General features: G+C 36.5%; 1 protein-coding gene across 1 annotated transcript in view; it reads left to right on the top strand.

Moving 5' to 3' along the window:
* The window catches only part of GLCE (glucuronic acid epimerase), a 106,222-nt gene extending 95,659 nt beyond the window's left edge, over positions 1-10,563 (top strand). Inside the window, exons 2-4 of the mRNA XM_090270835.1 lie at positions 1,320-1,915; positions 3,932-4,177; positions 9,200-10,563. Of these exons, the coding sequence (XP_090126961.1) occupies positions 1,333-1,915; positions 3,932-4,177; positions 9,200-10,224 (1,854 nt within the window). The 5' untranslated portion in view covers positions 1,320-1,332 and the 3' untranslated portion in view covers positions 10,225-10,563. The remainder of the gene's footprint in view (positions 1-1,319; positions 1,916-3,931; positions 4,178-9,199) is intronic.
* Positions 10,564-11,804: the final 1,241 nt, after the last annotated feature.

The following is an 11,804-nucleotide window of genomic DNA, read 5'->3' on the forward strand; positions in this document are numbered from 1 at the left end:
GGAGTTAAGTTTTGGGTGTTATATTTCAGAAGTCCATCTGACCTCTAAGTAAAGATGTCAGTTCCTTGGATTGGCACTTAGATATATGTGTCTGCAGTTCTGAAGAACAGTCTGGCCTGGAGATAGAATTTTGGGAAATAAAAGAGATAAAAACTCGAGAGGTCTGAGGACTGTGGTACTCCACTATTTGAGATTCAGGGAAATGAGAAGGGATGATCCAAGATGATTGAGGAGAAGAACCAAGACAGAATGGTGCCCTAGAAGCCATGGGGAGAAAGTGTTTCAACAAGGAGTCATTGACTACTTTATACTGCTAAGAGGTCAAGTAGGATGAGCACTAAACATTCACTGGGGGGCTTGTGTCACTGTTTCCCTTAACAAGACCTGTTATGTTGTTTTAAACAGCTGCTAAGTTGTGAAGATAAAAATATGTATTAAGTTGTTTAGGCCCAACTACTTAATAAATGTAACTATTAGAAGTTTCTTTGAGCCTATGAGCGTTGTGAAAAAATTACTAAGGTACAAATGGAGACACCAACTGAGAAAGTTTGGGAATCTGCTTTATAGGATCATGCCAACTGAGCAAAAAAGTCTGTTTAGTTTTTTCTGTAAACTAAAAGACACATTTTTCATTTTCACCAATAACTTTATTGATTTGTATATTTTTGAGTATGTTGGCTATCTCCTGCATGGTAGAACATTCATTGTTTTAAAATGATGCCTCAATTTGATCGCTATCAACTTCAACTGGTCGACCCGACCAGGGAGCATCATCTGGTAAGAAACCTCCAGCACGGAACTTCGCAAACCACTTTTGACATGTTTGATCAGTCCCAGCACCTTCTCCATACACTGCACAAATCATTTTTTGCATTTCAGTTGCATTTTTACCTTTCTTGAAATAATAAAGCATAATATGCCAAAAATACTGCATATTTTCTTCCATCTCCTTGTACTAAAATGGCTGCACAAAAATTCACCAATTTTGATGTTTTTTTTAAACAAACGCTGATATGACAGCTATCACAATACAGTATAACAAAATTGTTTCAAATGAAGCTAAAGACAACTAAACACTACTAGAGCCATCTTAAGGAAAAAACTAAACAAACGTTTTGGCTAGCCAATGAGAGGGGAAAGCACCCCTTGTCTTGGCTTCGTCTCTGGTGAAAAGTTTGAGTTAGTAATTTTAAATCTGATTAAATTACTTGCAATTAATAAAATTTCCCAAGTGTGGTTATTGAACATAAAAATACAACCTGATCTTGTGAAATGTTGGTAGTACCTCTTTGCATGAATTTTTCTTCTTGACTCCATAGGTATGGTCTGAATATGCGTTGCTTGGCGGCTCGGGTCAACTATAAGACTTTGATCATCATCTGCGCACTCTTCACTTTGGTTACAGTACTTTTGTGGAATAAGTGTTCCAGCGACAAAGCGATCCAGTTTCCACGGCACTTGAGTAGTGGCTTCAGAGCGGATGGATTAGAAAAAAGAGCAGCAGCATCTGAGAGTAACAACTATGTGAATCATCTGGCCAGACATTCAGAGGAGGCATTTCCTCCAGAACAGCAGAAAGCACCCCCTGTCTCTGGGGGCTTCAATAGCAATGGGGGAAGCAAGGTGTTAGGGCTCAAATATGAAGAAATTGACTGTCTCATAAATGATGACCACACAATTAAAGGGAGACGAGAGGGGAATGAAATCTTTCTTCCATTCACTTGGGTAGAGAAATATTTTGACGTTTATGGAAAGGTGGTTCAGTATGATGGCTATGATAGGTTTGAATTCTCTCATAGCTATTCCAAAGTCTATGCACAGAGAGCTCCTTATCACCCTGATGGTGTGTTTATGTCCTTTGAAGGCTACAATGTGGAAGTCCGAGACAGAGTCAAGTGCATAAGTGGGGTTGAAGGTTAGTATATCTCTGCTGCACTGCATTTTTCTATCCTGATTGTGTTGAGGAATAAGAAACCGTAGGTTTTCATTATATAGCAAGTACATACATAGCTTACTATCAAGGGACCTTTCATCACTCTGACTTAGCAGAAAGAAACAATTCTGAACCTAGGGCAGCTTTCTAGATGGTGTAATTTATGCCTGATCAAATAGGATTATTCCATTAATCTGCCTCAGAATTTAAAGTTTTTACCAGTCAAGCCAAGGCACGGGATCTCCAGAAAATTTGGTTAAAATATACAATTATCCTATGAGAGGAGATGGGAAAGGACAGAGACCATTGAATGAACCCATCAACATCCCAATATAGTCTTGTTACCAGATTAGCCAGGTATCATCTCTGGATGGAGGTTTCAAGTCCTCCGAACTAGACAGTAGATAGATACCATTTTCTCTCAACTTACTCTGAACTGCTATAGTCTATTGCATATTATCTTTCAAACTTGGAGCAGTGGGTGTTTCTTATCAGTGTATTAGTACAATTTGAAATTTATATTTCAAACCTAGGATTGATCAGAAATACACATTGAATTTGACTTTTCATTTATTTGATTTATTAATGTTAAGAAGTTTTCAGTTCTATTTACTAAATTTAGGGATTTTATTTTATTTTTTTTTACTTCTTTTGTGCTTAGAAAGTCATTTGCCACACCATAATCAGCTATTCCTCTGTACTTTCTCTGAAACAGTTGTATGGTTTGGCTTTTTTACATTTAACTTTTTAATCCAACTAAATTGTTTAATGCTTCGGTAAACAGTAAAAGGTTTGGGTCTTACTTTAGACTTTTTTTCCTAACATGTATTGAATAATCTTCTCTTTTCCTCACTAATTCATGATGCAAGTTTTATCATTATACTAAAATATTTTGAATACTAGAGTATGTTTCTGGCTCAGTATTCTATTGATCAAGTCTATCAGTTCTTAGACGAATTGTACATTATTAAAAATAGTTATCACCCATCTTTAATGGGATTGTATAAGCCCTTTTATTTAATGAAAGTAATTCTGTTTGAATTTTGAAAAAGTAAACCTCCCCTTGGAGAAAGAATTCAGAAGTTAAAAAGCTTATTTTTAGCCTAGGTTTCTTAGCCTCTTTGGCCCCTAATTTCTTAAACTGTGTTGAAACTGCATCAGAACACATACAGTTTTATAGGTTCCCAGTTTCTCCTAGGACTGTAACTACAGGAGTTTATCTCTCACCACATACACAATGATGCAACAATACAATAATCTGCGCAGTGCGGTATGATTGTCTTTCCCATGTAGGAATTACTAAAGTAAATACTGACTTCGAGAACTTTACAAGAGGTAATCCATTAATGAATTATTTCAAGAATCTATGTTTACACATACATCTTTAATTCACTTAAAAAAACATTCCTTTTTCTCAAGAATTACATTTTGATATGAAGGATATGAAAAAGAGTTGCAAGCTTGTTTATACTTTAAGTTGCCTAATCATAACTGGGTTCTTAAGCAAATGCTTTAACCATCAAATTATATACTTATGAGAACACATCTTGACATTGGAGGGAGAGAAAAATATGCAATTAAATTGATTATTAAATATAAATGTTTAAGAAAATTTTAGGATTGATATTCTATAATAAAACTATGGTAACATTATCTACATGTATTTAAATTGTGCAAAACTTGAGTATATGAAACAGGACATCTGTAGCTATGAGCAAAAGTTACATGAAAAGTCAGTCCTTAAAAGATTATGTACAATATCACATTGCTGTCTGTCCATGAATAATGAATGAAAGTGAATGAACACTTAATTTTGTTTTTCATATCTGGTAATTTGGTACTATTTTTTAGTTAAGTATGAAGACAGTATAATAAGGAAGCTCAGATTTTGCTGATAACCTTATAATATCCCCAGAAGTAAAGCAGTGCAGAGTGGTGTTCAGAACAAACTTATAACTATCTGGACATGGTTATTTATTTTGTTTCTCTGTTTTATAGGTGTACCTTTATCTACACAATGGGGACCTCAAGGCTATTTCTACCCAATCCAAATTGCACAGTATGGGTTAAGTCATTACAGCAAGAATCTAACTGAGAAACCTCCTCACATAGAGGTATATGAAACAGCAGAAGACAGGGACAAAACCAGCAAGCCCAGTGACTGGACCGTGCCCAAGGGCTGCTTTATGGCTAATGTCGCTGATAAGTCTAGATTCACCAATGTTAAACAGTTCATTGCTCCAGGTAAGTGATGTATTGTGTGTCTGCTAATTTTATGTAGATTTATGACATGAGTCTCTCTTGAATATTTTTTTTTGTTTTAAAAAACGCATCAGACTTTATATTACGTATATAAAGAAACAAATGGTGTCACTCAAGTGAAAAAAATCCCTAATAAAGAAACAGCTTAAAATTCAAGGTTATAAAAGGCATATTTACTGTGCGAAGGGCCAAGCTATAGATTGAATATTTAGACCCAGGTTACTGCATGGTGCACATTTCCTTCCAGGGATCTATATCCCATAAGAATGAAGTTTCTTGTTTATTTTAATATTTCAGTACAATATTTATTCTTTAATTTTTTTATTATTTTGCATTAAGGTAGAAGTTTCCCTTTATAGAAAAAGCCATTCTTTCCTTTGCCTATTTTTTTACCAGTAGCTTTTAATTTTTTTCAAGATAAGACAGCATAACCAACTAGGCCTGCTTCCCATATTGAGTTTTGTTAATGTACTGTATTGTCTCAAACTTTATATAAAGCCATCTCATTAATAAAATCATTTATAAAATCAAATTAACTTTATGCAACATTTCCCCTTTTACTAAGACAGTCTCATTAATTAGGATGTAATGCATTTTTCTCTAGTAATCAATATCCATGAGAATTAATGAGTCCATTATTTAAAAAGACAATGAAATAATTTTAGTTAGCACCTCAGGCTTAAATTCTCTATGGGGAAATGTCGTCAAGAACAGAAGTCATTCCACTGTCCCGCCAACTTTGCAGTCGGGAAACAGAAAGAGAAAAGATTATATGACTTCTGTATTCTTTCCTTGTCCTTTATTGATGACTGTGTAATTCACAGACCTTGAAAGCCACAATACAAATCTACTCATTCTGAATGGCCTTAAGTAATGGATTTATGAGTGCTTAATGCAGTGCAAATAATGAATGACCTTTCATTTTTATTGTGACTAGAACTTCTTTCCTCCTGTGGCATTCGGTGATATCCCAGTACATGGGACATCTTTGCTTATTGTAAAACAGCAAGTTTGGCTGGATGAGAAAGTATGTGGAAATGTTTTAAGAATATTTAGCTTGTGATACCTAAGAGGTTATTGCAGCAGGAAATGATTAGACTAAGCAAAAGGATACTTGGTTTGGGCTGCACCAAAGACACTTATTTTTGCACTAATTAATAATGTTGTCTGGGTAAAGGTGGAAAACAGCAGCTCTCATCTTGATCTCCTTAAGTGCTGGGAATTTTTCTAGAACAGTCTTTTGAAAGCTATCCTATTTAGAGCAATAGATTTCACAGTGCACTTTGGATGCCCTGGGTAATACAAAAGGTAGGTCCCCTTATACAAAGTGAGGGACCATTAGTTTAGCCCTTCTTTCTGCAGCCAGTAGCTGGGAATACAAGTGCTTCCTAAGGTGATTTTAAGCATGTGGAGGAGGGAACTCTGTGAGAGTAACTCTGCCAGGAGGGCACAAGCTACAGTTGGAACTCCCTCATGGTGAGAATGTGCTTGCTGGGGGTGGAGTGCTTGTTTTGATAGCCTGGGTGTGCCTGGTGTTGCATCGGATACAAGTGTTGGAGGGAGAGTGTGTTGGAGTTACATGGCAGTTGTTGCTTAGAGCAGGAGAGAAATCCCAGAGGCGAGTCTGCTTTAGTAAGGCATTGGTATGGGAGATGAGGCTTTTTAGAAAATATAGGCCTCGTGGGAGAGACGTTCAGAGAATCACTGTTGAGGAAAAATTGGGACTTGTACATAAAAGCATAGGCCTAGGTGAGATGAAGCTCTGGAGAACCACGGCCTGAATGCTGTTGGCCTTTTATTTTTTCTTTTTTGACCTTGCTGGGATTTTTTCACCTGAAAAGATACAAAATCATTTAGAGGAAAGAATCATAACATGAGTCTGCAGCATCTTTTTTATTGTTTTATTTGTTGAATAATGTTTTGTTTCTCTTCTTAATTTTAAAATGGAATGAACTGAAACTTTATACCTATTAAATTAAATTAGTTTTTGTCCTGACTCTTGTGGCTCAGTTGGTCAAGCATCATCCTGCAAAGTAAAAACTCGCCAGTTCAATTCCCGGTCAGGGCGCATGCCTGGGTTGTGGTCCAGGGACCCTGGCTAGAGCCAGAGGCAACTTATCGATGTTTTTCTTTAACACTGATGTTTTTCTCCCTTTCTTCCTCATTTCCTTCCTCTCACTCTATAATTAAATAAATGAAATCTTTTTTAAAAATTTGATTAGCTTTTTCTTTCCGAAAGCACCCTCTTTACTTCATTTCCATGGCCTCACTTTTCCCTCACTCTGTAGCCATTCTTTCTCTGGCTTCTTGTGAGCATCTCTTCTTCTTCCTGACCCTTACTTGTCAGTGTTCCTGGAGGTTTTGAGAAGGGCCTCTTCTCATTCCACATAGTAAACCTGTTGATTAAATGAATGAGTTATAACAGTTTGTGTTTTATGTGAAAACATTGATTTAAAGACTACTCTTAAATGTTTATCATTCTTTGTTGCCTAAAGTATGTGTACACATATATTAAAAATAGACAGTTGTTGGGACTCCTGGGAGTAATTGCTCAGAGAGAGAAGAGGTCATGGTTTTCAAACAATTAGGAAACTCAGAGCTTTCTATTAGTAAATGTAAAGCACTGTGGTTGCCACAACCGTAGTCACATTGCATTTTCTACCATTCACATCCTTCTGAATTATGTCGGCAGGTTATTTAACTTTTCTGTACATCTGTAAAATGGGAATTAAAAGAACTATCTCATGAAATTGCCATAAAGATTATGATTGTTGGTAGATTGATTTAAATTGGGGCTTGTGACTTCTCTGTCACTTCTCCTGCATGGCTCAATAATCTGCTGTGGTGGTGTGAGGTTTTAAGAAAATTAATAGTGTTTTTTTTTTTAAAGGTTACGTACCATGACATCATTCATTACTGAGTTCTTTGAACTAATCTGTTATATTGAGACATGAGGTGATTGATTGAACTATATCATTTCACTGTATTTGTATACATAAAGTGAAAATCAAAATGGAATTCTGGGAGAAAAATGGGTACTTCTTCAGTTTCCTCCTATTTGGACTTCTAAAGACGGGTCATTGTTACCCATTTTGGTGAAAGTGGATATCATAATTAATACTCTTGGCTAATTAATGAGGCATTACCCTAAGAATGAAAAAATAAGTAGCACTCAGAATTGTCTGCTTTGCTGAATATAATTCAATCTTGAGTGATTCAAAGTCAACAGAATTCTGTAATGTTTCAGGGATGTACTGAGCATCAGATTCCATTTTACTATTGATTCAAAAAAATGCTAGTTAAGAGAGAGTACATGTTGACATTTTCCAGATTAAATGGATTTTTACTAAACAAGTAGACTTCTGAAATCAGTTCTTAAAAAATCACTGAGCATCATTTGATGCATAAGTCTGTCGTGATGTTCTCATTCTTAATACAATTTTTATAATTGTCCATCAAATGAAGTAATTAAGAGCCTTGGGTCAATTATATCCACGCTGGTAAAGTTCAGTGATAGGAGAGTTAATGATGAACTCAGCATGTTAATACTCTCCAAACTAATCACACTTACACTGTCATCAGTTCACATTTCTAATCTTTGTTCCTGGTGACACACTAAAGATTTCCTGAAGGACAACTCAAAGCAGATCTGATTCTCTGGTTATATTTAAGGTAAATAACTCTTCCACTGATTATGCTCATGAGAATGCCACTTCCAATACCATTTCTCTTTCAAAGTCTTTGAATTTGGGTTCAGGAATCCTGGTGTCTAGTCCCTACTCCACCACTAATTAGCATTTGGCTTTGGGCAGACCTTTTAACCTTGCAAAGCCTCTATGTCTTCATCTCCTAAACAGAAGTGGTAATTCTTGCTTTACCGGCCTCAGTAGGTTATTGTAAGGATCAAATGAGATAATGCATGTGAATGCGTTTTGAATATAAAGCTCTATAAAGATCAAGATATTTATATTTACCTTTAATATTATAAAATTTGTATGACTTTTTTGTTTGTTTTTCTTACTGCTGCTATTGCTGCTGCTGTCTGACTTAATGTGCTTAATTTCTTTAAGTGGTAGATCTAGCACAGCAGTATACAGGAAGTCATCTTTTGGGAAATCAGTTATTATTGTACTACAGATATTCAAGAGAAATTTTCTACTTGATAATTTGCCAGATTGAACAGCTTCTACTATTTTATTAGTTTCTGAAGCCAATGGCTTCAGAATAATAATAATAATTGCTATCTTTTTTTATTACGGTCAAAGCCACAATCTTTTTTAAATTCTCACAATTAACTTGCAGAGTAATATTATCTCTGTTTAACCTGTGAAGAAACTGAGTACTCAAAGAGGTGTAGTTATTGAATATCTCAAAGCTAGTAAGTGGTAGAGTAAGAAATCATACAAGGCAGTTTTTTCTTTTTAACTCCAAAGCCTGTACTTCCCCTTCTACCTCCTTCTGTATTCCTCACTTTTTGTTGACTACATGAACCTATCCCTTAATTACCAGAAATTTTATTCACAATTCCAGCAAATATATGAAAGCAGACCTATCATATTTAATCTCAACCAGTGACTGAGAGCATGTATTGTGGAGCCTGACCAACGGGGTTCAGCTAGCTTTTGGCTGTTTTTTTCTTTTTGTAGAATGGGTATGCTAGAATAGTCACTGACTGTTGATCAGCGAGCTTTTGATCTATAAAGAGTAGTTTGATCAACAATACCTTAGCCATTTACTCTTAACCCTCTAATGTAAACCACACAGGCCACAAGATAGGAGCTTTATAGCCTGATGCTCATAAGCCATCATGGACTCACATATCATTTGTGGTTAATTTAGTAAAAATAATAATAAGACCAACAATAATAATAATGATCTGACACAAAATATTGAAGTATTAATTTTGTATAGTCAGTGGTTGTCAAGAATGAATAGCCGTTAACTTTTAAATACAAAGAGGTTTTATCCTAATCAGTCTTTGTTGGTATATTTTATCCCCTACAGAGACCAGTGAAGGTGTATCTTTGCAACTGGGGAACACAAAAGATTTTATTATTTCACTTGACCTCAAGTTCTTGACAAATGGGAGTGTGTCCGTGGTACTGGAGACTACAGAAAAGAATCAGCTCTTCACTGTACATTATGTCTCGAATACCCAGCTAATCGCTTTTAAAGAAAGAGATATATACTACGGCATTGGGCCCAGAACTACATGGAGCACGATTACCCGGGACCTGGTCACTGACCTCAGGAAAGGAGTGGGTCTTTCCAACACAAAAGCTGTCAAGCCAACCAAAATAATGCCCAAGAAGGTGGTGCGGCTGATTGCAAAAGGGAAAGGATTCCTTGATAACATCACCATCTCAACAACAGCGCACATGGCCGCATTCTTCGCTGCCAGTGATTGGCTGGTAAGGAACCAGGATGAGAAAGGTGGCTGGCCAATCATGGTAACCCGTAAGTTAGGGGAAGGGTTCAAGTCTTTAGAGCCGGGGTGGTACTCGGCCATGGCCCAGGGGCAAGCCATTTCTACATTAGTCAGGGCCTATCTATTAACAAAAGACCATATATTCCTCAATTCAGCTTTAAGGGCAACAGCCCCTTACAAGTTTCTATCAGAGCAGCATGGAGTTAAAGCTGTGTTTATGAATAAACATGACTGGTATGAAGAGTACCCAACCACACCTAGCTCTTTTGTTTTAAATGGCTTTATGTATTCTTTAATTGGGCTGTATGACTTAAAAGAAACTGCAGGAGAAAAACTTGGGAAAGAAGCGAAGTCCCTGTATGAGCACGGCATGGAATCCCTGAAAGCCATGCTCCCCTTGTATGACACTGGCTCAGGAACCATCTATGACCTCCGGCACTTCATGCTTGGCATCGCCCCCAATCTGGCCCGTTGGGACTATCACACCACTCATATCAATCAACTGCAGCTCCTCAGCACCATTGATGAGTCCCCAATCTTCAAAGAATTTGTCAAGAGGTGGAAAAGCTACCTTAAAGGCAGCAGGGCAAAGCACAACTAGAGCTCACAACCAAAATCCTATTTCAACCTCTGCTGTGCACAAAAGCTCTGGGCCCTGTCTCAGCAGAGCATAGGCGCATGTTAAAAGGTCCTACGCTAGGTTTTGTGGATGACATCAAAGTGATAAATGATCCTTAAAACCAGTCTTCTGAGGTAACTGCATTCCATGGGTTGGGTGTTTAAAATTGTTGGTGGCATTTAGAGCCGGAAAGCATTTAGTCAGTGGGCTGAACAAAGATGTTTAACCTGGCCTTGCTTATCACCCTGTACAGTTCCACAGGTAGCCCAGTCCTTCTTGGCTTGGGGAAATGAATGGTAGGTCGCTGTAACTGGCCAACTGTCTGTCTATCACTTACCTGAAAACTTGGTATGGGGTGCTTTTAAAATGTGATTATTTATGTTTATGTTGAAAACAGACTTTTTAAAAATGTGCTGTAATACAGTAAATATTTACTTGTAGCCTGAATAGTGAACTGTGTGCAAATTTTTTAAATGATGTTGTTGTTTTTTTCTAGATTAACTTCTTGGGGGCAAATGACCATTTGTTGCATTTGTTCAATTTGTTATATATGGAGAATATTTTGAATTTATGGTTTTCTTGGTGTGTAAATTAAAAGCACAGTCAGTGTTCAGGCTTCAGTTATGTAATGTAAGCACAACTTAAAATGAAACATACTGACTGCACAAGAAATTATAAAAATGTTACCTGTTTTATGAAACTTGATCTACAATCAGTAAAGGTTTGATAATCAATCTATCCCTTCCCTATCCCCATTGTGATGATTTCTTTTGTCACTATCTAGAATTTTGTATTTCATTTCAGACTACACTCAAGAGTTTTCTATTTGAGGGGACATTTGGGAGGACATTATTTGGGAAATTTTATTATAAACCTAAATTTGGGGAGGAGCTAGTAATTTTGATAAGTCCACCACCACTACCCTTTTAGAATTTTTTTCTCCTTAAGGAAGAATACTAGGTCAGATATTATATACAAGAATCACAGCAGGTTTTTTTCCTACTTATATCATTCTTGGTCATTACCTTTCAAACCATTGACTGCGCATAATTGTTTTTCCTTTGCAATTTTAATTTTAAATTATTTGAGCTGTTGGATAGAAGTGAAGCTACTGCATTTGTTGTATGTGTGTAATCAGACTTTATTTAGCTTTTATATCTCACTGTACCTGTAGGTTTCTTAGCCCACGTATTCTGGGCAGTGTCTGCTGTAGAGCTTCAAGCATTAGGTCAGAACCAAGGGAGGCTGATTTTGCTGTCTTTTGCTTTAGTGCACTAAAGCAATACTATAACTTAACAGATTGGGAATATGAGACCCCACATTCTCAGGGGCCAGACACAAACAGTGCAGTTTGTCTATGACCTATATTAAATGCACATCACAACTGTATTTTGCGCACATTAAAATAGTTGTGGGTTACTAGGTTTCCCCATAGCTTTTGGCCTTTGTAGTTCTTACACATTAATATCTCAACAAGAATATCTGGATGCCTTCATTTTTTTATTTCAGTGCTCAAAAATAAACTCTCCAGTCTGGAACCCTTTTACTTCATCATATTTCTT

The sequence above is a fragment of the Furipterus horrens genome, unplaced genomic scaffold (genome assembly GCF_987537825.1).
Source record: "Furipterus horrens unplaced genomic scaffold, mFurHor1.1.pri manual_scaffold_3, whole genome shotgun sequence".
NCBI lineage: Eukaryota > Metazoa > Chordata > Mammalia > Chiroptera > Furipteridae > Furipterus > Furipterus horrens.